The following is a 23968-nucleotide window of genomic DNA, read 5'->3' on the forward strand; positions in this document are numbered from 1 at the left end:
CAGAGGACAGCCCCCATCCGCATACCTTAAAAAAAAAAAAAAAAAAAAAAGCCCCGTGGAAAGACACGATGAGCTCACTGATACGCTGCCGGTTCAGCCAGTGGGGCTGCCTTTCCATCCACGACAGCAGCGCCGCACTCTCATCCACGGAGCTCCCGGAGAGGATGTCGAAACACCGCCAGAAGAACAGCGACAAGAGCGCAGCGCCCCTCCAAGAGGATGCGCCCAAGAAGCCCCAGAAGAGCACCCCCACCACCAACGGGGGCCCCAGCCCCCAGGGGCCACGCTCCTCAAGCGGCTGCCTCGGACTCCTTGCGACAACGCTGTTCTATGTTGCGCTGATTGGCGCCGCTGGGTTTGCAGCTTTTCATTTACAGCAAGTTGTGGAGGAATTCCGTCACGCAAACGCAAAACACGAGGAGAGCGCACGGCGCAACGCGGAGATGAGCGGAAAAATGGAGAGTGTTGTTCAACAGGTATGCAAAAACCTGCAAACACAGAGAAGAGGAAGTCAAATGAATGTTTCCAACCGCTTTCAAACTTGTTATTTAAGGATTTTAATAAGAAACTCCCAGGCTTTGTCAAATATTTATTTGTTACACAAGTAGAAATTAGTTAAAAATCAAGTTTGGATGCATGGGTTCAATTAGAACAACTTTTATTTGTATTTGATTTCTGACCCAATGTTAAATTTTAAATACCCACTCTAATGTACATTTTGTTTTAAAAGTGTTCTTAGTCTGTTTTTCTGATGGAGGACATATAAGAAAGTTAATTAAAAAGCTGCATTTCTGAGTTAATTCTTTTATGCAATTCATTAAACAAATGAAAAGCTTGTAGGTGTGACGTAGGTGCCACAATCTGCAGGTCACAAGCTCCCTGCTCCTCTATTTTGATTCATTTGTTTTTCTTATCTGGCTCAAACGGCTGCATAGCTTCAATATTGCTCGCCAAAAGTTGTAAGCTAGCAGGAGAGCATGCTATGGGTGACGGGAAGGGGGGTGGACTTACTGCGTGCCAACAGTTCTGTCCACAACTCAGATGTGGAGAAACCATGTCATAGGAAAAAACTTTTTTTGGGCTAAAAATGGCATAATCATAATGAAAACAAACACCTGGACTGCTTTTAAACTACATTAAAATACGATTGGAGTGGGACTTTAAGCATGCCAGATTAAGCTTGTCGTAAATCTTTTGGGCATGATGTTCCAGTCACTGCAAGAAAACAAGCTAAAACCCCACATTGTCTTAAAAAATTAAATGTTTTTGGTTGCAAATCATAATTTTGTACTGATAATTGTACTTTAAAACACAATGCAGAAAAAAGAAATTCAATTGCATCATCTTGAAAAACTAGATTTTTATGGTTGTTTCTTAGAAGATCATGGATAAGCTGAATAAGGCTTATAAGGAAGTGCATAACTGTTGACTGATGGGTGACTCCGCCTCAATGAAAAGGAAAGGCTGACAGACACGGAACGTTTGCCACGATTTTAAATCCATAAGACGCAACATGTTTTTAGATTAGCTACTAGAAAAACTCCAAAAAGTATTAAAAGAATTTGTTTTTCTCCACTTTTACCAGGTGGACTCTCTAAAGAGCGTTGTGGACGGGCTGGAGTCATCGCTGGGAATCACACGGAGGGAGCTGGAAACGGCTGTGAGCCGGATGAAGAGGGGGGAAGTGGAGACCAGGAGGGTCGAGGAGGCCCTTCAAAAGCTTCAGAACGACCTCCTCAAAGACCTCTCCGATGGCATCAAGGAGGTGAAGGAAGCTCGGGAGCTGGATTTCTCCTCTCTGGAGAAAGCGGTTGAGGAGCGCCTGGCTGAAGTCAGCCAGTCCATCACAGCCAGCGTGGGGGAGTTCACCGAATCTCAGGGCGAAGTGCAAACTCAGCTGGCGGATCTCAGAGCCCGCCTCGGTGGCATTGAAGACCCGACGCATATCAAGCAGGAGTTGTCGGCCATCGTTGACGTTGTGTCTGAGATCAAAACGGCCAATCAGGTGGCTGACGCCACCGCAGATTCTCTGAGACAGCAGATAGGAGCGGTGAGGGAGGAGATCCAGACTCGCAACCGGGAAGTTTCTTCACTCTCTGAGGAGGTTAAGTCAGTCTGGTCTTTGGTGCAAGAGACAACTGGGAGTCTGAAGAAGTCGCTGTCTGCAGCAGAAGCTGAAGTTCAGGCGGTGAAGGAGAAAAGCGAAGCTATGCAGAGCGGCGTGGAGCAGGTCACTGATGCTGCTCGCGGCGTGGAGGAGAGGGCGGATGCAGCGGCGGCTCAGGCTCAGAAAAAACTAGAAGACCTTGATGTTAGGGTCAAAGCTTCAGAGGAGACCGCTGATTCACTCTCTGCTTCATTATCTGATGTCAACGTCAAAATTGAATCCCTTTTTGCCAAATATGACGCCCATGAGAGCAGCTTTGCTTCCCAGGGGGCTGCAGTGGAGAAGATCAAAGCGGACCTGAAGCAGGAGCTGGAAAAGGTGAAAAGCAGCTTGGAAGAGCTCCAGTCCAAGATACCTGCAGGTGGAGACCTGATGGAGTCAGATTCTATGGACTCCATCTCTCTGCAGGTGGATGACTTGGAGAAGAGACTAGCTGCTGTGGAGGCGAGCAGCGGGACGAAACCCGAGCATCTGGAGAGCTCAACGAAGCTGGAAGACCATGACGAGGCCATTGCCGCCCTGCAAGAGGTTCTGCAGAAAACAAGCCAAGAACTTGCTGGTTTGTCCGAAAGCATGGAAGGTGCTGAGAAAAGCAGCGTGGAGGAGCTGCGCTCCAAAGTAGCAGCTCTGAGCGGAGAGCAGAAGCAGTTACATGCCAAGGACTCTGACCTGGATGGGCAGGTAGGAGAGCTGAAGGTTCGACTCGCTGCTCTGGAGGAAAGTAGCAGCAGAATGAACCCTGAGCAGCTGGAGAGCCTGAGAACAATGGTGGATGGACTCGAGAGCAAAGCAGCCAAACTTGAAGGCCACGATGAGGCCATTTCTGCGCTTGAGGGCGAACTGTAGAAGACCATACAGACACTTTACGCCTTAGCCAAAGAAAAGAATGAAGACAAAGATTTGTAGTTTTGAAAAATAGCAGTGACAGGGACAACAGCCCATGCAGAAATGTTCCTCCTAGTTGGTGTTATGAAAGGGAGCAGTGCTAGACTGTTGATCTGTGAATTTAAATGCACACTAATTCTGCACTGTACTTTCTTATTCGGTTATTTTCATTGAGATTTGGTGCCAGAAGTGTTAAAAAAGATGCAAAAAAAATTTGTGAGCACTCCTTTGTTTATCTGTTACTTTTTCGTAGAATAAAAAGAAATCTTGACTAAAATCCTCCGTTTTTATTTTTTTACTAAATTTTTTATTATCATTACGGCATTTGTGGCCAAAATAAAAAATCGGTGTTGTATCTAGGACATGGTTTCTGCTGAGCAGCAGGAACCATTCCTCTGCGTTGTAGGTGGGACCGTTATTTTGGAGCAACCCCTCTCTGTTTCTGAGAGCTCTCTGTTTACATCTCTTCCCACTAGTTTACAGCCCCTCACACCCCCAACCCAGCATTAGCTGTGCAAAAAAAATGGCAAACAATATTGTAATGCCAGCTCGAACGAGGAAAACAAAGACGTACATGAATCTATTTGTATGCAAGTGGAGAACCAGGGAGTCTTGAGTCCCGCCCAGCGGATTTTCTACATCACAAATACGATTGAATGAAATACTCATAACAGCTGAATATTCTTTAAATATTTCCATCAGATAAAAACACAAACATGATATTCATTGGAGTGGGTCTTTAAAAAAGTGTTTATTCATCCGTGGAGACAGAAAACCAGATCAGCAGCTTCAACTGCTGCAGTTAAATCAATGTTTTCAGCTCCATAACTTCTCATTAGGTGCTAAGAACAGGTTTCTCTCTTTCAGGTGTTCTCTTTCCTAACATCAATCGTCTGTTGGAGGAAATAATTGTTGCCTGAAGGCAGAGGTAGAATCATACCAGTAGAAATAACGCAAGCCGTCCATCCGACAGAACAGGGGTTCCAAGTCTTGCAGCAGCTTGAGTAAGGTTGGGAATGTGTGCTCAGGTGTGTGCACGAGTCAGAACCCAAGTTTAGTTTTGATTTTTTTATTACATTTAACCAGAACAGATGACATCTGAGCAAAAATGTTTACGTTTTCTTGTGCATATCTCCAATATCGGCTATTTTGCTGACCTGCTTCGCTGTAGCGTTTAAATCCCCTCCCACTGCTGTCAGGTTTGATAAGTTCTGCCGAAGCTCTGCGATCTCCTGCTCTCTTTTTAGAAGATCCTCCGCCAAGCGCCCAATTCGAAGAGTTAGATCTGACAGCTGAGGGTCAAATGCCCCAAAGTCTCTCTTCATTGTAGCCACCCTTGGTTTCAGATCCGCCGCAAACGTTGCTGTTCTGATGAGGCGGGCACGACCGCTCTCCAGCTCCCTCAAACGCTCCGACACCTGCGCGTCGGCGGCGGCGAGCTCCGGGATGCGTTTGCGCAGCTTCTCTATGGCCTGAGAGTTGCGTTCGCTCGCAGATCGGAGGCTGGAGATGCGGTCGATGCTGCTGGCCAGCACGTCTCCGATGCGCTTGATCATGCCGTGCTCCACCTGAGTGCTCTGGCTCTCTAGATCTCCCACTTTAGTCAGCAGAGACTCCAATTCGGACCGGAGACCATCCATCCTGCGCACGTCCGTCCTGACGGACGACACCTAGAGAGGCGGGCAGGACGTTTGTCAAAAAAAGAACATTTCCATCAGAGATGCTTCCACAGCTTTCAAAAGGGCAAATATTTCAAAATGTATGAAGTTTCTTTTTTTCAAATTTTGGAGGGACTAAAACCTTGTTGACGAAGTCCTTTGTGATGGCTGAGGTTCGAGCCTCAATTTGCTCAACAGCGCCCCGCAGTGATGTCATGCTGCTCTGAAGCTGCGCTCGCTTTTCCGTCAGACCGGACGCCCACTCCTTCAGACGTCCCACATCCTGCTCCAGGGCCTCTAGCTGAGGCCGCACCGGCCCCTGCTGACCCTCAAGAGCCGCCAGCATCTGTTGGACCCTTTCACACTGAAACCAGACGGAAAGAAACCTCCTGAAGTCACCAAACCTAGAACAGATTTAAGTGATATCTGCCAATAAAAATTATGGAATGAGCCAGGAAACAAAGTTAAGATGATTTTCTTTAATTTAAGTTTAAAAAAACACAACTTCAAAAAAGAGAAAAAAAGTTCAGATGCACAAAAGAAGAAGAATTCATCAAAACAATATCAACCTAAAACACATTTTTTGGCATCTGAATCATATTTTAGACATTTTTTAAATTAAAATCCTTGCAAAAGACTAACTAGGGTATAAAGTTTGACTGACTCTAACAAAACTTCAATTTTGAATACTTTTATGTGAAAATATTTATTCAGAGGGGGGTTCAGTTGTTTTGTCCAAGTCTTCTTCCTTCCACTCCTCCTCTTCATCATCCCATTCTTCTACATCTAATGTGTCAGACTCCCCTTGGCTCTCAGCCCTACTCTCTCTCAGCACCGTGGTGAGTTCACGGACCGCCTCTTTAATAACAGACAACTCATTTTTCATCTTCAGAATGCTGTTCTGAGCGTGCAGAGAGTCCAGCTCTTGTCTGATCTGGAGGATTTCATTCAGCGCTTTCAGCATGTTGTCCTCGGTCCCGAACACCTGCAGGGTCACTTCTTCCAGCCTCTTCTCAGCCCCGCTCAGATCTTCGCTCAGCTTCAGGATGGAGCGAACTGCCTCTTCTACCTGCGGCAGGTGTTGCTCGCACTCCTGTGCCCGCGGGATGTGCTCCTCCAGCTGTGAGCTCAGCTCAGCCTCCCTTTTGGTCAGACTGCTGATCTGCTCCTCCAGTTTGTGAACCTGCTTGGTGTTCCAGTCCAGCTGAGCTTGTGCTCGCTTGACGTCGTCCTCCTCAGTGCGCTCCAGAGCTCGGCTGTTCCTCTTCGTACTGTCTTCGAGCTCATTCAGCTTTTCTGCCAGCAACCGGGCCCTCCGCTCAGCCTCGTTCACCCGCTCGGTCGCTGCGGCGTGGGACTCTCGCGACTCGTCCTTGAGGGCAGACAGGTCGGAGTTGACGGCAGCCAGCTTCTCCTGCCAGGTCTCTGTCACATTGAGGAAGTGGGCGTTGACGGCTTGCAGGTCGCGGGAGGCGGAGTTCTCGTCCGCCTGCATGGCCATGACGGTCGCGTGGAGGCTGGCGATGTCCTGCTGGAGTCTTGTTGCCATGGAGACGGTGGACAGGGCATCATGAAGGTCGTCTTCGGAGGCAGCAAGCTGCAGCCGCAACACAAAACAGGAGGCCTTTTCAGGAGCTCAATGGGCCTTAAAGTGTGAACAACTTTTGAGAGAATTTCGGTTTTTGTTTGGATGTAGAAAGACTCATAAATGTATAGTTTTGTCCAACATGTCTTTCAGTTTAATGGATTTATATAGGTTAATATTATTTAAAATAAAGAGTAAATCTGCTGAATTAAACTTTAAGAGCATAATTTCACTCTTTCTTATGTTTAACTATTAAGAAGAAGACGCCCCTCCCTGGTCGTCTAGTTTGTTCAAAAGTGACACATAGGATGAAGAATTTAAATTATTTAGTGATTTAAAATCAGTGTGTTTTTCTTCTTTGTCATGCTTTTTTTTCTGGCTGCTGTAACTTATACTCCGGAGCGACCTGGATGTTCACCTTTTGGCTTATCCCGTCAGGGGTCCCCACTGGTGGTGTGGCAAAGAGTTTTGTTTGGTTTTTTTTACGCTGGATGCCCTTCCTGACACCACCCTGTGTTTCAACACCTTGGGAGACCCAGACACAGTTCGGCAGCAGCATGGAGGACATGCATAAGGACCTCTGGTCCGAAAAACACGGATTTTTAAGATTTAAATGGCTGTAAATCAGGAGCAGACGAAAAAATGCTGTGGGATAAAAAAAAGATTGTGATCCTGACGTAAAAAATACGCTGTAAACTGTGCAGCTGGATATTTCAGATATTGCTCGCCATTCTTGCTGCACCGCTAATGTTAGGTTGGGGGTGTGAGGGACTGTAAGCTAGTGGGAGAGTGTAAACAGAGAGCTCTCAGCAAAGGTCCTGCCTACGGGTCAGAGGTGAATTTCTCATGAACTCCTGCTGCTCTGTAGAAACTATATCCTAGAAAACAACACCGGTTTTTGCCTAAAAAAATGGAATACTTGTGATTAAAAGACCACTAGGAAAGCTTTTAAAATAGCTTAAAAGCATGATTTAAATCTTCATCCATAAATCAGTAGCGGTTTTAGGCACGGGCCGTCCGGGCGGTGGCCTGGGGCGGAAAACTGAAGGGGGGCGGCACCGGCGGCTCAGCCCTTGTAAAATATTATATGCACCACTATTGGTTTACTTATGTCACAGTTTGTGAGTTTGTAACAGCCTGAACCTGGCCGCGCCGCCGCCCTCGCCCCGCAGCTGTGCGCTCTCCTGTCTTTGAGAAGTAGACACAAATGTGTGTGAAGAAGAAGGGAGAGGGCGCGGGTGGAGCACGGAGCGCCACCGCGTTTGCGCATGCCCAAAACCTGGCGGGCTCATCTTTCAGGGGAGGCGACGGTCGCGGGCTTGATGAAGAAAATAAAAGTAAAAACTGCGACTGCGCCGTCATGTAGCGAATCAGCGCCCCTGGCTGTAGCTGCACGCGCTCCTGCTGGAAATGTGTGAAGAAAGGGGGGGGGGGGGGGGGGGGGGGGGCTGCGGGGAATCAGTTCAATTGTGGGACGCTTCCAAATTAAGTGGCTAGGTGGGGACAAGGGCGGGGGTTTGAATCTACTTTATAAAACCTTTTTATAAGTCAGTCATAAGGGGACATTCTATAACCTACACTTTAATAAAGGTATAGAAAATATATTCTGCTTTTTTTGGGTTAATTTTGTGTTAAATGCCCAAATGAAAAAATGGCAACACAAAACAATGCTGTCACTAAGGTGACAGTTGGTTCAGTCGACGGACTTGATGTCTTCTTCGTGACGTGAGGACATTTATGCCAAACAAACGCCAAAAACATCTAAAATATGGAGAAAAAAAGGTCAAAGCCATCTGGTGCCCAATTTAGAAAGAAAAGAAAAGAAGAAGAGGAGAAAAGAGATAAAGAAAAGGGTAAGTCCTCACAGCTTCATGCATGTCTTTTCTAAATTCTAATGCTACCTGCCCTACAACAACGTTGCCGATGAAAACTTTATTTTGGTCGATGACCAACACTGAAGTAGGCCCAAATGTTGCAAATAGCGTCATTTTTTTTTTTTTAGATTTTATTCTTAAAAATTTGCTCTGCCTTAACTTGTAACATTAGTTATGATTCATGTGTCTGTCTGCTCTGCTGTAACACAAAGGTTTTGTTGTGTTTTGCTGTTGTATACTAGTTCATAATGTTAAAAAAGCTGTGATGGTTACACAGCATGCTGCTGCTGCCATAAGATGCTAATGGGGCAAATAATTTGAGATTGGTCTTAAATTTAATAATCGTTTGTGGCAGCCTAAACGTTTTCCCAATGTTTTTTTGACATTTAACTGGGGATTTAGGGGTTAATTTTGAGCCTGCATATGAAGTTTATTTTTTATTTGTTTTACAAATGTGGGATTATATTTTTAGCCAATAGAATTTCCATAAATCTGTAGGTAGTTTTAAAAATGAATATTTACCATTTACTGCAAATCTATGGGGACAAAACATAATTCAACAGGTCATAACTAAAAATTTTCCAATCAAAGGATTGAAGACGGAAAACATAAGCTAATTTTTCTTCTCTGAAGTAGAGATCGATATAGAACATGACAATTTAAATTTCCAATTCATAAATGTTTTTAAAATATTTATTTTATATTATTTATTTAATATTGATTTAATATTTCTTAGCTAACTGTATTTTTGCCATGCTTATGGTCTTTTATTTTTTGTGTTCTGATAACTATTATAATGCTGTTCAGAATTCTGACATCTTTTGTATCCACTTCTTAATTTCAATGACAATATAACATGTCAGTTGACAAAGACAAACAAAGTTCTGTTGTGACTATGGGGGGGGAGGGGGGGGCCTGGGGAGGGTCTCGCCCGGGGAGTAATTCAGGGTAGAACCGCCACTGCCATAAATTGAAATGAAAGATTCACCTTCTCAGAAACTGTGATGATCTTCTCCTCCATGACCAAGAGGCTGGACGTTTTCTCGTGAAGAAACTTGTAGTTTTCTTCAATTTGAGAAAAACTCTCGTTCTGCTGCAGCACCGCCCTAAACCAAAGAGGAAAGGTCTTCAGAGACGCAAAGGAATGTAAAAATAAAATAAGTCATTAAAACTTGTTAACGGACTTACCAGCTTAAAGCTCCGCAGACTGCAAACAGGAAAGCGCAAATTAAACTTTTAATGTCGGGAACCGAGGAGTTTTTGTTTGGTCTCGAGTTGTGAGCTTCCTCCGTCCTCGAAGCTTCATTTCTGCAGGTCGTGGGCGATGTTTCTGTAGGTTCGGCGCTTTGTTTCTTTGCCTGCGCCTTTTTTCTCTGCTTAACTTCAGTAGACATTTTTTTTATTTTGATTTTCCGACACTCGTTCTGGCCTTTGAACTAATCTCAGCAGACAACAGGAGGGTGAAAATAAAAAAGCGAACTACCCGCAAAGTTTTCGTTTAAAGTGAATATTTAGGCACGTATACACGTTCATAATGTTTCAACAAGTAAATCAGATAAATTAACGGTTTAACTTGATTTCCGTTACCACAGCTTGAGCTGTATTCCAGTCCTGCAGTAAAAAAAAAAGTTGCCTTCAAGTGCTGTAGTGATAGCTCAGCTACTGCTTTTACAAAAGTCACTAAGTTCATATATTTAAAAACCCATAGTTTCATGTATCATTCAAAACACAACTCCTTTATTAACCAATATCAACTCTTTAAATAAATATATTTAAATTTTACAGAATTTACTGCAAAACCAGTTATGTACAACTAAGTTCCGATATTGGCACTGAACCATGAACGCATCTCCCAGCCACGTAGGCGGCTGCCAGGATTTGCCCTAAATTAGGCACGCTCATTATTATTATTATTTTTTACTCTTGTTATTTTTTTAAAACAGTGATTAGAAAATGACTGTTTGCAAATTGGCGAAAAAGTTGTTGGAATAATTATTAATTAGTTAAATAATTTAATGAAGCATATTTTGAGTTCTCACTTTTCCAGATTACCACACCTTAGAACACATTTTTAAAATAACTTTCATTAAATATTTATGATAAATTCAATATTGCTTGGAAAATTTACCAATTGGTTATTTAAATATATAATTAGGACTTAAATAAAGGGATTCTTTAAATGGTAACAATATTTTTTGTAGTACTTTATAACCATTTAAACTTTACAGTTATCACTTCAATAATTGTTTAATTCTGCCCAGTATATTATGACATACAAAAGTAACGCTGGTAGTTTAGTGTGATATTAACTCAAATTAGTATTTTGTGTGCAGAAATTTGTTTTTGTGGCCACAAGACGGTATTTTAGTATCTTCACTTCCTGCTACAAAATTGTGGCCAGAAAATACTAGTTTGTGTTTGCAAAATGCTAATTTGTGCAAACAAAATGCTAATAAAATGCCCATTTGTGGCCACAAAATATTAAATTGTTGCCACAAATTACTAACTTGGGCAGACAAAATACTAATTAGTGGCCACAAATGATTCATATGAGGGAACTTTTTTTAATGTCATGTCCAGGGCTCCGTAGAATGGAAATATTGATATAGATTAAAAATTGTAAAAACAAAAATGTGATGAAAATCTAAAGTTTGGACTGAGTAACCACCTATACTGATGAACTCCTTTATAGCTTAAGAAAAAGACTACAAATCAGCTTCAACACAGAATTGATCTTCCAAATAACATAATGTCAAGTAAAACTCTGCTTTTGATACCAACTACAACAGTAGTGTTACCTGAAAGTCTCCTGGAAAATGAAGGAAGCGTTGAGAGCTTTTCCCAACACTGAAACCAATGAAGTGATATTACAATCCAGGAGTGATCATGGAGACGTTTGGTTAGAAGAGTAACCAGGGAAGAAAATAATACTAACCATGGAGGCAACAGTAAAAATCTAAACAGCCTGGAAAAAAATGAAACATCCAGAGAGGTTACAAAATTTTTAAAAGCGTTTACGGTCACTGCTGTGGTCAAAGATGCTTTAGAATTAAAAATGTAGGTTCCAGTTTGTCAGAAAATGCTTCATTTTTATTTCAAAAACACTCAGGAGGACCCATATTGATAAATAAATCAAACATACATTTTATCATGACAGTTTTTATTTTAGTAAACCAAGGACCGACAACAAAGTTCCATAAAAAAGAAATTTTATTTGAGGTGGATTTTTTTTGGTTCTCTTGAGCAGGGACGCTTATCACTGAAATCTTCTCAGTAATAGAATAAATAAAAATAAAAATAAATGTAAAATCTTCTAGCCTTTTACACTCTGTTTGCAGTTGGGGTACTGAGCCGTGATCTCTTTATGTTTCAGCACTAAAATAAAGAAACAAAAGTGGAAAGTTTTTACTTCTTTTTAAATATCTACACAGTTTTTCAAAAGTAAACAATGCCAAAAAAGTACCAAGAGCTTGTAATCATCCCACTATGCTCGGTTGGAGTAAAAGAATCATCTTCACATTGTTGAATCCTAACTATATTCTGTTGACTTTGGTTTACTCCATAAAAACTCAACAATTTTCATAAAATAGAAACCAGGAATAAATAGAACGTCATGGTCTGCCCATCTGCTAATTAAAGAAACATGCTCCTTCAATTGCATAAATCTGAAATCAACAAAGCAGCTGATTCAAAGGAATAATTCTGTTCTCTACCAATAAATACAACAATAACAATCTTTTTGAAACTGGACTATATGTTTATCTTTGTGATAAAGTTAAACCTTTTAACAGAAGAGTCCAAATAACCATCCTTTAGTGGTTATTAAAGAAACTACAGAAATTAAAGGATTTATATATAAATTTAGAGGAAATTTGCAATACAAACTTGTAAAACTGTGTGATGTTGTCAGTTTCTATACCACACAACTCCCCAAATAACCTAGTATCATTGTACTACCATCCAAAATTTTAATGATGTTTAAAAGTAAAAGTAATAAGTATTTGAAGACAATGAACAAAGAAAAGAACCCGTCAACTGAAAGGGATAAGGGAGGCGTCTGATTAATAATTCTAATAGCTCTACTCTATTCCATCCTGATTATCACTGGTTTCTCTGGAATTATTATTGTTATTGGGGAAACAAATGTCTGCATGTGGATTGAAAGCATATAGTATAAATGAATAGCAGTTATTACAAATAAAGTCTTCTATCTAAATATTACTATTTATGTCAATGCAGATGTGAAGTAAAGGCTAAGAACACAAGCTATTTCTTTGGTACAGCTACCATCTGTACAACCTTTTGGATAAATAAAGCTTTGTAATAAAAAAAAGGCTGCATTTGAAAGAATTGAATAATTTTGTGATCTGAAGAAGCTACATAAGTAATATACTTGATAAGGAAAAATGCACCGGCCCCGCCAAACTTTTTCAAAAATAAAAGGAGGAGCAAATGTAAGTTCACTTTCGGGACAGAAAGGTCTCATTGAAACTTCTGTGAATCCATCATTCAGTTCACTAAAAGGATTGTCTTCATTAGTTGGAGTTTGATCATCCGGAGTTTAAAGTTCTGTCAATCCTCCACTAAACCCTACGGTCCATAACGGCATTTCCACTTCTTAAACTCAAAGAAAACAAAACAGAATTCAAGTCTTCACAACATGCATCGTTCTTCAGCGTTTCTAGGGGGAAAACTTCACAAAAGTTCAGAGATTTACTGATTTAAGTGATATTTTTAATGTGTATACATAATCGCTAATAACCAAAACATAAAGAAAGTGTAAATAACTCGGTAAATCTGATGACTTGCGGTGAAAAATGGTCTCTCCCTGGTGAGTTCCCAAACATCTTCACAAGAGTTTTCCGCTTTAGGAATTGTAATGATCCTGAAAAAAAATAAATAGAGATTAGCCTCAAAGGACAGACTGGGCCGTGGAGACGAGGTGGTTTTTGATCTTGATTTGTAAAAAACATGACCGACCTGTATGGAGTTAACTACGCCGCTCGCCATTACGGAGAGCTTTCCTGCAACTGAGCGCACCCCCATTCTGAGCTGCGACATGTCAGGAGCGTTGGGCAGCATGTTGGTCAGACGGTACGAGCTTCCTGTGAACATTAGCGCAAAAAAACCCCAAACAAACACGTCAGTTGTAGATTTTATGCCATGGGAGAAAAAAACGCAGCTGCATCAAACAACTAGACCCTGGAGATCCCACGGGGTCAAATTTGGCAGCTGTTTTTTTTTTTTTTTTAGATGATCATCATCATTTATTTATTCTAATTTTTTATGTGGCTGTTATTTGGGGCTCTCCAAAATGAATTGACTAAGAACATTTGTCAAATTAACTTTAAAAGACCAGAAGAAAAATGTTCCCGGGTTCTTTGGTAATAATCGATAAGATTCCATTTTTGCTATAGAACATGTTATGTGTAATAGTGAAATCACTTATTCTAATGATAATCCATAATCAATTTTCTGCACTTAGACTGAAAAAAGTATTAATAACTTTAAACAGATGTTAAGATTATGGGGACTATGTGTAAAAAAAGCGAAGTAAATCATATTTTATGCATGATCAACTGCTTTTTGTGACCATTTTGATTTTTTACTTCATCAAGGCCTACTCATTTACTCATTTGATATTTAATCTCCTCCGCTCAGTGACCGGTTCCTCTGGTGGTACGGGGGTCATCGCAGTCTGACCTCACAGGTCTGGCGGTTGGCGTTGATCAGGGGTGACGACCTCTGTGATGATGGTGTGGATAGTTCTCCAAAATATCATTTCAAGGGTCATTACCTGCTTCATTATGTTGGGGGCAGGGAGTTGTGGAGAATCTTTGTGTTTTCAATTTAATTTTTAGTTTTAAGTCTGTAGTGCACTTTGTGCTTTAAAAATAAAGTTTGATTAGAATAGATTTGATAAATTTTCTTCTCCCTTTCAAGCAATTAATCCAACTCCACTTGACAGTCATTCAATTTAATCTATTCAGCGCTTTGCGTGTGTTCTGCAGGTATATTTGCAATTATTTATTATTAGGAGCAATTGGAATGTCAAGGCTGTTATATTAGGATGAATAGGAAATTTGAAAATGGTTTGAAAGGACACAACTATTTTATTTAATTCAAACATTCCTCAAAAATGTAAGTTAGAGGAGAAGTGTTGTGCTTACCCGTCTGCTTCTTTGGGTCATCAAACAAATCTGCTGAACTTATGGAGGCGCTTCCTGAAAACCTCTCCAGACGAGTTTTGGCTTCATACTAAGAAGATAACGGAGACAGAAATAAAGTTTAAAAAAAAAGAAGAAATATTTAAAAATGTTGATGTGAAATTTCAAAAAGTTGAAATGAAAAATTTGTAAACTAAACTATTTAACTCTCACATTCTGTGACCTATTCTTTGAAACAGGCCTAAACTTCTACAAACTTTCATGAAGTAAATGTTGTAAAGTGCTTTTGTGTACTATGTGTACGATGTACCTCAGAGTCGTCCTGTTTTCCGAAGTACATGTCGGATGAGATGGCTTTGACATCATTTCCAAACTTCCTTCGAGCTTCTTCGGAATCTGAGACCGGCACCGACTCCGACTTCTTCCTGGCCACAGCCCTGATGAAACTCATAGTTAACATCATCTGCATTTTCTAAAAACATTATTTGAGTTCAGAAAAGAACCAAATGTATCCATTTATGCTCAGCATTAAGCTCCTGAGAACCGTCTCACCTGTCATCAAATGAAGTGATGGTGGAGGACATGAAGAAGTCCGGCTCCGGGGTCTTGCTCTCCTTCATCCAGCCTCCGCCATCACTTCCATCAGTCCAGCGTGAAGAGAAAATGTCTGATTGGTCCTCAAAGCGTGAGAGAGACCTTAAAACAAGAAAGTAATATTCATTCTACTGTACAATGTCCAATAATTAAAGCTTCAAAAGCACAAATATTTTCAGATATGGTGACAATTTTTCTAACCTTGATTGTGCATTTATTATTTTTTCATTGGGTTTACACATGACAAAATCTTAAAACAGGTTTATGGGAAAAATTAACAGCAGAAGGGTGAATTCTGAATTCTCTGTTTCGATTCATTTTAGTTTTTGGACTTGTAAACAGTTGTTTAAAGACCCACTTTGATGGAAATTGTGTTTTTAACATGTTCTTATGTCATTTTTCTCATGAAGGAGGACATAGATTAAAAAAATTATTGTGAATCAGGAGCAGACGAAAAAATGCCAATTGAAAAAGATGGTATTTATTACAAAAAAAATAGGTTAAGCGGGTCACAAGCTCTGATACATCCTCCCGTAGACGACTAGATCCATGTACGTCTTTTTTGATCTGTTATGGGTGTGAGGGGTTGTAAGCTAGTGGGAGAGCATGTAAATAGGTGGGTGACAGGAAGTGGGGGCGTATTTGCTCCGTGCCAACAGCGCTATCCACAACATTTGAATTTCTCCTGCCGCTCTGCAGAAACTATTTCCTAGAAAAAGCTTTTTATTTTGTCTGAAAAAAGCATACCGGTATTCATAATTTGAAACTAGATCAAAGATGATGGCAGTGGGACTTTAAAGACAGTTCCTACTGTAGAGACCAGTTTCCAAAGCAAAACCGTAATCTGAGCTGCAGTACAAACAGCTTTGAATTGACCTTGAACTGAAGGAACCTTCATCTTCATCGTCATCAGTAAATCTTCGCGCTTTGGTCGTTTTGGCTCCAAGAGGACTTTCCTGCTGGATGGTGTGCATCTCAGATGTAACCGAGTGAGAAACTCCACTAGAGGGTCAAGCAGGAAAAGAGACGACAGTGATACACAAAAAAAGAAAAACATGTTGGACTTGAAACCTTGCATCTCTGCCTCCATCATCAAACCTCCTCATGCCCATGCCCATGCCCAGTCTGTCCACTTGCTCCTTCTTCTTGCCTTCCAATCCCTTCAATTTGTGATCTTCAAGCTTCTTCTGCTGCTCAAACTCCTTATAGGTCAGTCGCAGGGAAGGAGCTCTGAGGACGAAATGAGAAGACGAGTCACAAATATTCCCCAAACAATCGATTGTTTGGGGAATATTCAGATAATAAGTCATTTAAATCTGGGTTATTGGAATGCCGTGGTCCCTCATTTATCACAGGGGTTACGTTCTAAAAATAACCTATGATAAACGAATTTGATTTATTATAGCATGCACTATTTTAAAAACAGACTTTAATATTTTCACATTTCACTCTCAAAATTCAAACCTTTGTAGAAAAATAAATCCAGTATTATAGAATAAAAATTTAAATCTGCTACTGATTGAAGATTTATTTGGAAAGCTGAGTTCTGCACAGGAGACACGATACAGAGTCGATTGATTGAAATGGCATACAGCCAATAAGGATGGAGAACAAAGTGCGCTGTAAATAAATGAACAAATAAATAAAGGGGAAAATAAAAATTGCAATATAAAGAAAAAAATTACAAAATATTGAGATTGCGCAGCAGTAACTGTGAATCAAGTCTGCATCCTGAGGCCCTGGAGCCACATTTTTTCCCTCCTTTGTGGCTCTTTGAAGAAAATCCTAATGCTTTAAATAAATAATTGTTTTTTGCAGTTTAGGTCCATTTGTTTTCGTTAATTAAGATGTTTGCTGATGTCAGATGCCTGAGCAAAATGAAGTTTAAAGGTTTAGTTTATTTTCAGAGTGGTTTATTATGTCTATTTATTCTTTTTTTTTTTAATGGATTCTAGATCAATGTTGTGATGTTTATAACCGACGGTAAAAGAAAAAAGATGAAGGTGCTCCAAAGTCCTAGAAAATGTTTGACATTGATGTTTGACTCTCTTACATTTTTACTAAATCTGCTGCAAAAGCACAAAAAATTATTTAACACAGGGTGCATTTTATTTTGAAAGGAACTTGTATGTGCTTTATCAAAAGTAGTTAAAATTCAAAGAATTTTAATTATTCTAAATATTTAAAGAGCAACATTATTTTATTTAATGACCTAGTGGCCACAAAAACATAAAGTGTAATTTTCTAAAGAGTGAAGTGGAACTTAGCGGCTGTCTCTGGGTTTAGGTCCAGAGAACACAAAGGTTGCAGACCGCTGGGTTAAAAGGACATTTCAAATAGGTATAACTTTATTACAAGCAGAAACGTACATGGACTCCTCGGAGGCGATCTCCTTCCTGGCAGCAGTGAAGCTCTCGTCTTTCTCTCGGCGTTTGTCTGCATCCTGAGCTTTCTTCTCACGCTCCGAGAAACTCTGACTGCTAACCTTCTGGGCACCCAGACCACCTTTTTTAGCTGCCAACTGCAAGTCCACAAACACATCAATCATCTGACAAAAATATAGATCTACCAGAAATATACTTTTGCAAAATATGACTTTGTGCATACTGTTTTTTTGGTGCCTGCTGGCTTCTTCTTGAATAAAGAGGAGGCTTCTGAGGAAAAATGAAACCATTTATCTACATGCAGCTGAATTTAGGCTCAATTTTAAAGCAAATATGAACAGACCTAGGTTTGCTGTTGGAGAAACGCTCAACATTTCCACACTGGGACCCTTCTCTACATTACCTAAAAGTGACAGGTATGTTAGCAGACCATAAAATAGAAAAAACAAAAATTGGAATCTATGATCAATCAAAAATACCATTTGGGTCTTTGTCTTTTTCCACAGTTGAAGATGTTTTTGTAGTTGAGGAGCTGAGAGTCATTTTGTCAAAGTTCAGGTTATCAGGAGAGGTCTGGAGAAAACACAAAAACATTAGTTCTAAAACACACAGAAAAAATGGCATCATCTTCTTAGATGAAGTTTCTCTTGAGAATCAATGGCTGGTGATGGTAACTTTCCACACTAACATTAGGATTAGATTTAAATATTTAGATTAGATTTTTAATCAGACATTCGTTTAAGAAGAAATTCTTCCCTAAACAGGGCATGATCCAGGGCAACAGGGGCTTGAAGGGATACGACCCCCCCGGATCTCTCAGCATACTCAGAAATCTTGCTTAAAGGACATAGATAAATAAATGAACACAAAAAAAATATTTTGTTAACATAGAAAAAAAAAGAGAGGAATTTTTCCATTAGATTTCACGTAATCAGGTTTTTATGTCCCCGATAAGATTGAGAGTCATTTAATTTTAAGTAACTGCCGATATCCAGTCCTGATCAAATACTCATGTAATGCATTAAAAATTGAAATTTCATTAACAGATTCAGGTTTTCCTCAACTTTGTATTCACCAACTAGAAAAAATAACTAAATAGTATTAAATAAGTGATAATTATTCATGTGAGAAAGTTTGATGACTCTAGCTTATTCAGAAGGATCTTCAGGATCTTCTGAAGTACTAAATATTTGTAATTATACCGAGGTCTGGGTGAATTCTCTATTCTGATTGGCTGCTGGGTGTGCGTTAAAAAGTGAAAACGCACATTGATAATGCACAGCCAAAAAGGAAGTTCCGGTCACATATCTTAAATGTTCTGTATCACTGCGCCAGCTTCTTTATTACAAACTTTAGCTTCATCACATGATAGTCCGTGAATAGTCCGTTTTTTGAGAAAATGCGATCCAAACCAAAAAATAACAAGAATAAAGTATTAAAAACTGATTGAATATTTATTTCTTTTGTAAGCGACCATGGTATGAGCGGGTTAATGCCCTTCAAGATGTGCATCATCAGAAATTAACACACGCCGTGGAAGCCTGAACCATCTGACGCAGAGTGAACTAATTTCTGATAATGCACACTTCGTCTGCCATTCACCCTTACTTATGTGATTCATCTCGCCATTAAAACTCTTAAAAATTAATGATGACATGCTCCAAAATTGTTGCTGTAGCATCATTATGATGATGAGTATTCATGATTAATTCATGAGCTTGCACTTTGTGACATTACCTTGGCAGTCGTCTTGCTGCTGTCTCTCAATTCAATTCTCATAAAAAATATATTAAGACATGTATATTTATAAATGGCTTTTGTAGGTCGTTGTTTGCGTTAAAGCAAACCAATATACACACCTGCTGTCAGTTTAAAACGTTTATAAAAGAGTTATTGAACCTGGAGATATGAATCTGTGATTATCCCGCCAACTTTACTGAACTGTTTTTGTGCGCCTCCTGCTCAGCCTGGTGCCGTATTCTGCTGTGCTTTATGGCAATAAAATGTCATGATCCGTTCATGATATGCAGATTATTAATCCGTAATAATAAGCTTGAAATAAATAGAGCTGATCAAAAGAATAATAAAACAAATATTTGATCCCCGATCGGGGTACAACATTTGATTTTGATTGAGTCTGACACTACAGCCAATATCTGATCACATGATCAGATCGGGTTATCCTTCGTTTGAGCTGGTACAGACAATTTGACTAGTAGTGGGAAAAAATATCCAAACTACAATTCTAAAACCCAAAAAATAAAAATAAAATAAATAAAAAAACAACAGTGGATGAAGAAGTTTAACTTAAAACTCACCTATATTCCTAAAATTAGAATTGTATATTGACAGGCGGTAGCACTGTGGTGTAGTGGTTAGCACTCTTGCCTCACAGCAAGAAGGCCCTGGTTCAAATCCTGTCGGGACCTTTATTTGTTCATGTTCTCCCTGTGCATGTGTGGGATTTTTCCAGGCACTCTGGTTTCCTTTCACAGTCCAAAAACTTGCTTCTTAGGATAGTTGATATCTTTAAAATGTCTCTAGGTGTGCATGTGTGTGCTGTGTGCGCTAGAGAGAGAGTGTGTGTGTGTGTGTGTGTGTGTGTGTGTATGTGTATGCGTGTGCAATGGAATAGTAACCTGCTCAGGGTGAACCCCGCCTTCGTCCAACAGTAACTGGATTGGCTCCAGCAACGGTGACTAAGCAACCACAGGATTTAAGAGTTGAAAGTGAAGAAAAATTCCACATGTTCCCACAAAGTTATGGTAGAACATCCATTTATCTTTAGTTTGTGGCCCCTATTCTGTTTTGTTGCAATGACTAGCATTTCTATTTGGTCTTTCAACAAATGTTCCAGTGGTTTTAATTTTTTTTTTTTGTCATACGCTCTCATCATTGCAGTTTCTGGCACACATAAGATACGTTGAGCCTGAAATACGCAGCTTTCATACCTGTGAATGAAGAGAGAAGAAATCCACCTGCTTGTCATCCGGTGACGTTGGGGAGACCGGAGCTTGGCTGTCGAGCCACAGCTGTGGTGAAGAGAGGAACAGTCCAACTCAGTTTAGGTGTTAAATTATTACAGACGGGTTCAGCCGTGTTGCAGAACCTCGTGTGATTCCATCACCTCTGTGCCATGGCTTCTGGTGGCTTGCGTGGCTAACGCTTTTATCTTTTCTCTGTACAGCTGCGCGGCTCGGCAGTTATACTTGGTATTGGCAGCACTGGACGTGCAGCCATGCTGGTTGAAGAATGCAATCTGTCACAAAATCAAAGATAATTTAGTAAAAAGGGGAAGAAGCTAAAAACTTCATGGGATAGTGTTGATAATGTGCTGCTGTGTTGCTCTGTGTTACTCACCGCACTAGCATTGCCTCCTACTTGCATACACCTTAGCTGGAACCAGGACCAGTTAAAATCCAGTTCAGTGGACCTGTGAGAGGAGTTCCACTCAATTTAGAATTTCTTTGTCTTTAAATAAACTCACATTTGTGATAGTTTATATATTTATGGGAATTGTTGAATGAAATCTTTGGTTCAAGTTAAAATGCAATGTAAAAACTATTTTATTTGATTAGATTTTTTGGTCTAAATGTTAGATTTGTTACATTTAAATATTTATCTTTAGGGTAATTACAGTTATACTTTCGTTTTTTGTATAAACCACACGATGCCTATTGAAGCAAATATGCATCAAACCACTGTGGCTTCAAACTTAGCATGAAAGACAAAAATAAGCAATTTTCTTTTCCATGAATGGAAATAAATTCAGGCGTTAAGGGGTTAGATAAACCACTTAAATCAAAAGTAATTTAATAGACAGATGGATAAAAGAGCCCAAATTTATTGCTATAGTTAAACAACCTTCGATGACTTGTGCTACAATTCACAAAAAGGTTGCAAAAATTTAAGGAAAGTGAAGATGAATGTAACATTTTTCATCTCCTTAAACTTCAATTTAAAACTTCCAAAATACCGATTTGGAAGCAAATATGTATAATCTACAGAGAAAAAAATGAGACTGATAATTAAGTAACTGAAACTAAAAAAACTGTAACCTTAGTGGCAATTTTTTTTATCTTGCTAAAATTTGTTACAAAGTTAGCTAATTGTTACGTTTACATTTGCTATTCCATTTTTCAAACCCCTGAAGAATTGTTCTAAGTCTGAATTAGCTTTTAAATAGAAAAAAGGTGTCTATACTCAAAAAGTAAAAAATTTTTTTTATATCAAATGAATAATCTATACAACTTTTAACTAAACTAAATATTTTTGTGCCAAAAAAATAGTTATCTAAAAGGTTTCTGCAAAAAGTTATCTAAAGAATGTAGAGAAAAAAATAAATATTTATAATTTCATTAGAAACAGGATCACTGTTATGTAATAAAAGTTAAACACACAAAGACTACGTACTCAGTTCTGACCCACATCCAGACTGAGGCAACATCCTGAACAAACCTTATGAAGGACAGATGAACACCCAGAGAGCGATGCGTCCCAGAGCAGTCTATGCAGAGAAACACACCATAGGTGATGCTGGCCCAGCTGGGGTTTTTAGCAGCACAGTCAAAACAGACCTACAACAAAAAGAAAAAACTAAAATAAATATAGGTGTAACGATTAATCAACTTAATCAATCAACTGATTGATATTTCTACAATCCAACCCTAATCAATCTTGAAAATTGATAATCAAATCGACCAATACCATTATAAGATCATTTCAAAATGAAATAGATCAAGTACAATAAATATTGGAACATACCATTTGGATCGAGGTTTATTTTACTATAACGTATAAAAAACACAGCAGACAACAAATAATAAAAACTAATATTAACAATTGTCTTATTTTGTTTATATGCATAACAGGGTTGCAAGGGTTAGGATGAGACATTAGATCTAGACTATGCACGAAAATTAGAAGGGAAGTCCCGGGGAAGACCCAGGACAAGCTGCAAAGGGACACTACGTCTCTCAGCTGGCCTGGGAATGTGTCACGGTCCCTCCAGAGGAGCTGGAAGAAGTGGCGGGTGAGAAGGAAGTCTGGGCATCTGCTGCCTCTGCTACCCAGATGATGGATGGATGGATGGATGGATGGATGGATGGATAAGAGAGGAGATCCCTGTGTTCTAGTCATTCTTTTAGAAAACTGTTTGATGATGTCACATCCAGAATGCGATTCTCTGCTATATTCTTCTTCCATGATAAAATGGTTATAACGGGGTTGCATGCAGTTTGTGAGACATGTTCCATTGATAAAAACTATTATTTTTATGCATTTTGTTTATTAAAAGAAATGTTCCCAGTCATAAGAGACACCAATGAAACTATCAATAAGTATTTGCTTTAGTATTTTTATATGTGGACTTGATTATCTCGCAAGAAATACAAGGAATCTGGAAAACTTCACCTGAACTGTTCAGTAACCAGGTAATTGGAGTTTTCGGATCAAATCATTCAAAATGAACCAACATAGACTATGAATCAAATCATCCACAAATTATTCTATGAATCGAATGGTTAAAATGAATCATTTCACTCCTAGAAATAATGTGTTTTACATTTAGTGGAGGGGAATTTACTTTTAATCAATTTAATAACATTTTTCGTTCAGTTTTTTTTACCAATAGTATAATTGATATTCTTTGTTTGGCGTCAAAAGACCCAAAAACAATCAAGAAAAAACCAAATGGAAGGCTGTGAGATGAGAACAGCTGTTAGATGCAGGAGAGGCTAATTTTCTAGTTTCTGTATCGCCACGATAAAACATTGAGGCTTAACGACTTCCTTGTCATTAAGGATGTCCGCAGTGACATGTTCTATTGTTTGGGTTGAACCAAATTTGAGCCCAAACAAACATGGCTGATGAAAACGGTCAAAAAATGCTGCTAACATATGGTTTACAGCTAGTTGAGTCAACTAGCTTAAAAACAGCGTTCAACAAGTGTTTACAGCGACGTCATGTTTAGCGAATAACCGTAAATTATGATTTTAAGGTTAGCCCCGTTTTAGAGATAATAAAAAAAAAAAAGTGCGACGCGTCAGTTTCTTGATTTTAACTTCCTAGTTAAAACATCACCAGCTACCATTTTTCAGGGACCCTCACCTTGTTCGTAGGAATGGAGCGAAGTCTTTTAAAAATAGCCGAAATGTCCTGTTTGCTTGGTTCTGCCATTGTTGTTATTCACAGTCGGGAAACCTGTCCGGCGGTTGAATTTTTTAGCAACTAACAACCACCGTGTTTCTCCAAATAACAGCCTAATGTGACACGTCAGACAGGGAACATCACAGTCTTTTCTGATTGGCTAGAAAGGGCTCGTGGTTGTGTTATTGTTATGTGGACTTCTGGGTAATGTAGTCAAATAGCCACAATTGACGATTTTTTTTTATTGGATAAATAAAAGACACATTGTGAAACATTTCTGCTCATTTTAAAATAATTTCTATAAATGTACTCAAAATTTTATTCAGTATATTATTTGGAGTCTACCAGTATACCCAATCTTTACTTAAAGTGGAGAAAAATACTTGGAAGTTTACTTTTTTTAATACTATCTATTTATGGTAAAACTAATGTGTCTAATTTAGTCTGAAGAAGTTTTCAGTTAGCATTCTTCCTACAATAAAGTATACTTGCTAAAGTTATACTCAA

The 23968-nt window shown here is 39.4% G+C and overlaps 3 protein-coding genes across 6 annotated transcripts; 1 reads left to right on the top strand and 2 right to left on the bottom strand.

Moving 5' to 3' along the window:
* The first annotated feature begins 53 nt into the window (after positions 1-53).
* Positions 54-3329, top strand: ckap4 (cytoskeleton associated protein 4). The gene is made up of 2 exons (XM_004083066.4): positions 54-476; positions 1586-3329. The coding sequence occupies exons 1-2, from the start codon at positions 69-71 to the stop codon at positions 3011-3013; spliced, it is 1836 nt and encodes a 611-aa protein (XP_004083114.2). The 5' UTR covers positions 54-68; the 3' UTR covers positions 3014-3329.
* Positions 3330-4105: 776 nt separating this feature from the next.
* ikbip (IKBKB interacting protein) lies at positions 4106-9808 on the bottom strand. 2 transcript variants are annotated; one of them, XM_011491176.3, is made up of 4 exons: positions 9358-9797; positions 9158-9275; positions 4853-5074; positions 4106-4722 (listed from the first exon to the last, which is right to left on the bottom strand). In XM_011491176.3, exons 1-4 carry the CDS (start codon positions 9561-9563, stop codon positions 4165-4167), a joined length of 1104 nt encoding a protein of 367 aa, XP_011489478.1. In that variant the 5' UTR covers positions 9564-9797; the 3' UTR covers positions 4106-4164. The 2 variants fall into 2 exon arrangements, with proteins under 2 accessions (XP_011489478.1, XP_004083229.1); XM_004083181.4 differs by lacking the exons at positions 4106-4722; positions 4853-5074 and adding an exon at positions 5290-6307 and having other exon boundaries at positions 9358-9808.
* Positions 9809-11312: 1504 nt separating this feature from the next.
* arfgap3 (ADP ribosylation factor GTPase activating protein 3) lies at positions 11313-23615 on the bottom strand. 3 transcript variants are annotated; one of them, XM_020714057.2, is made up of 17 exons: positions 23423-23615; positions 21773-21891; positions 20675-20747; positions 20442-20573; positions 20266-20346; positions 19954-20013; positions 17794-17887; positions 17658-17717; positions 17538-17581; positions 17300-17451; positions 16029-16160; positions 15807-15932; positions 14889-15032; positions 14647-14773; positions 14340-14427; positions 13150-13274; positions 11313-13054 (listed from the first exon to the last, which is right to left on the bottom strand). In XM_020714057.2, exons 1-17 carry the CDS (start codon positions 23489-23491, stop codon positions 13037-13039), a joined length of 1644 nt encoding a protein of 547 aa, XP_020569716.1. In that variant the 5' UTR covers positions 23492-23615; the 3' UTR covers positions 11313-13036. The 3 variants fall into 3 exon arrangements, with proteins under 3 accessions (XP_020569716.1, XP_011489479.1, XP_011489480.1); XM_011491177.3 differs by having other exon boundaries at positions 17538-17584; positions 23423-23614; XM_011491178.3 differs by lacking the exon at positions 19954-20013 and having other exon boundaries at positions 17538-17584; positions 23423-23613.
* Between the last annotated feature and the right edge of the window lie 353 nt (positions 23616-23968).

The sequence above is a fragment of the Oryzias latipes genome, chromosome 23, assembly GCF_002234675.1.
Source record: "Oryzias latipes chromosome 23, ASM223467v1".
NCBI lineage: Eukaryota > Metazoa > Chordata > Actinopteri > Beloniformes > Adrianichthyidae > Oryzias > Oryzias latipes.

Excerpts from the sequence above, each read along its gene's own strand:
- ckap4 (XM_004083066.4), top strand. The coding sequence starts at position 69 with ATGAGCTCACTGATACGCTGCCGGTTCAGCCAGTGGGGCTGCCTTTCC. Across the intron at positions 477-1,585 it reads TGGAGAGTGTTGTTCAACAG|GTGGACTCTCTAAAGAGCGT; the intron begins GTATGCAAAAAC and ends CACTTTTACCAG.
- arfgap3 (XM_011491177.3), bottom strand. The coding sequence starts at position 23,491 with ATGGCAGAACCAAGCAAACAGGACATTTCGGCTATTTTTAAAAGACTT. Across the intron at positions 16,161-17,299 it reads ATCGCCTCCGAGGAGTCCAT|AGCTCCTTCCCTGCGACTGA; the intron begins GTACGTTTCTGC and ends TTTCGTCCTCAG. Across the intron at positions 14,774-14,888 it reads ATCACTTCATTTGATGACAG|GGCTGTGGCCAGGAAGAAGT; the intron begins GTGAGACGGTTC and ends GAGTTTCATCAG.
- ikbip (XM_004083181.4), bottom strand. The coding sequence starts at position 9,563 with ATGTCTACTGAAGTTAAGCAGAGAAAAAAGGCGCAGGCAAAGAAACAA. Across the intron at positions 9,276-9,357 it reads GTCTGCGGAGCTTTAAGCTG|GGCGGTGCTGCAGCAGAACG; the intron begins GTAAGTCCGTTA and ends TCTTTGGTTTAG. Across the intron at positions 6,308-9,157 it reads TCATCACAGTTTCTGAGAAG|CTTGCTGCCTCCGAAGACGA; the intron begins GTGAATCTTTCA and ends TTGCGGCTGCAG.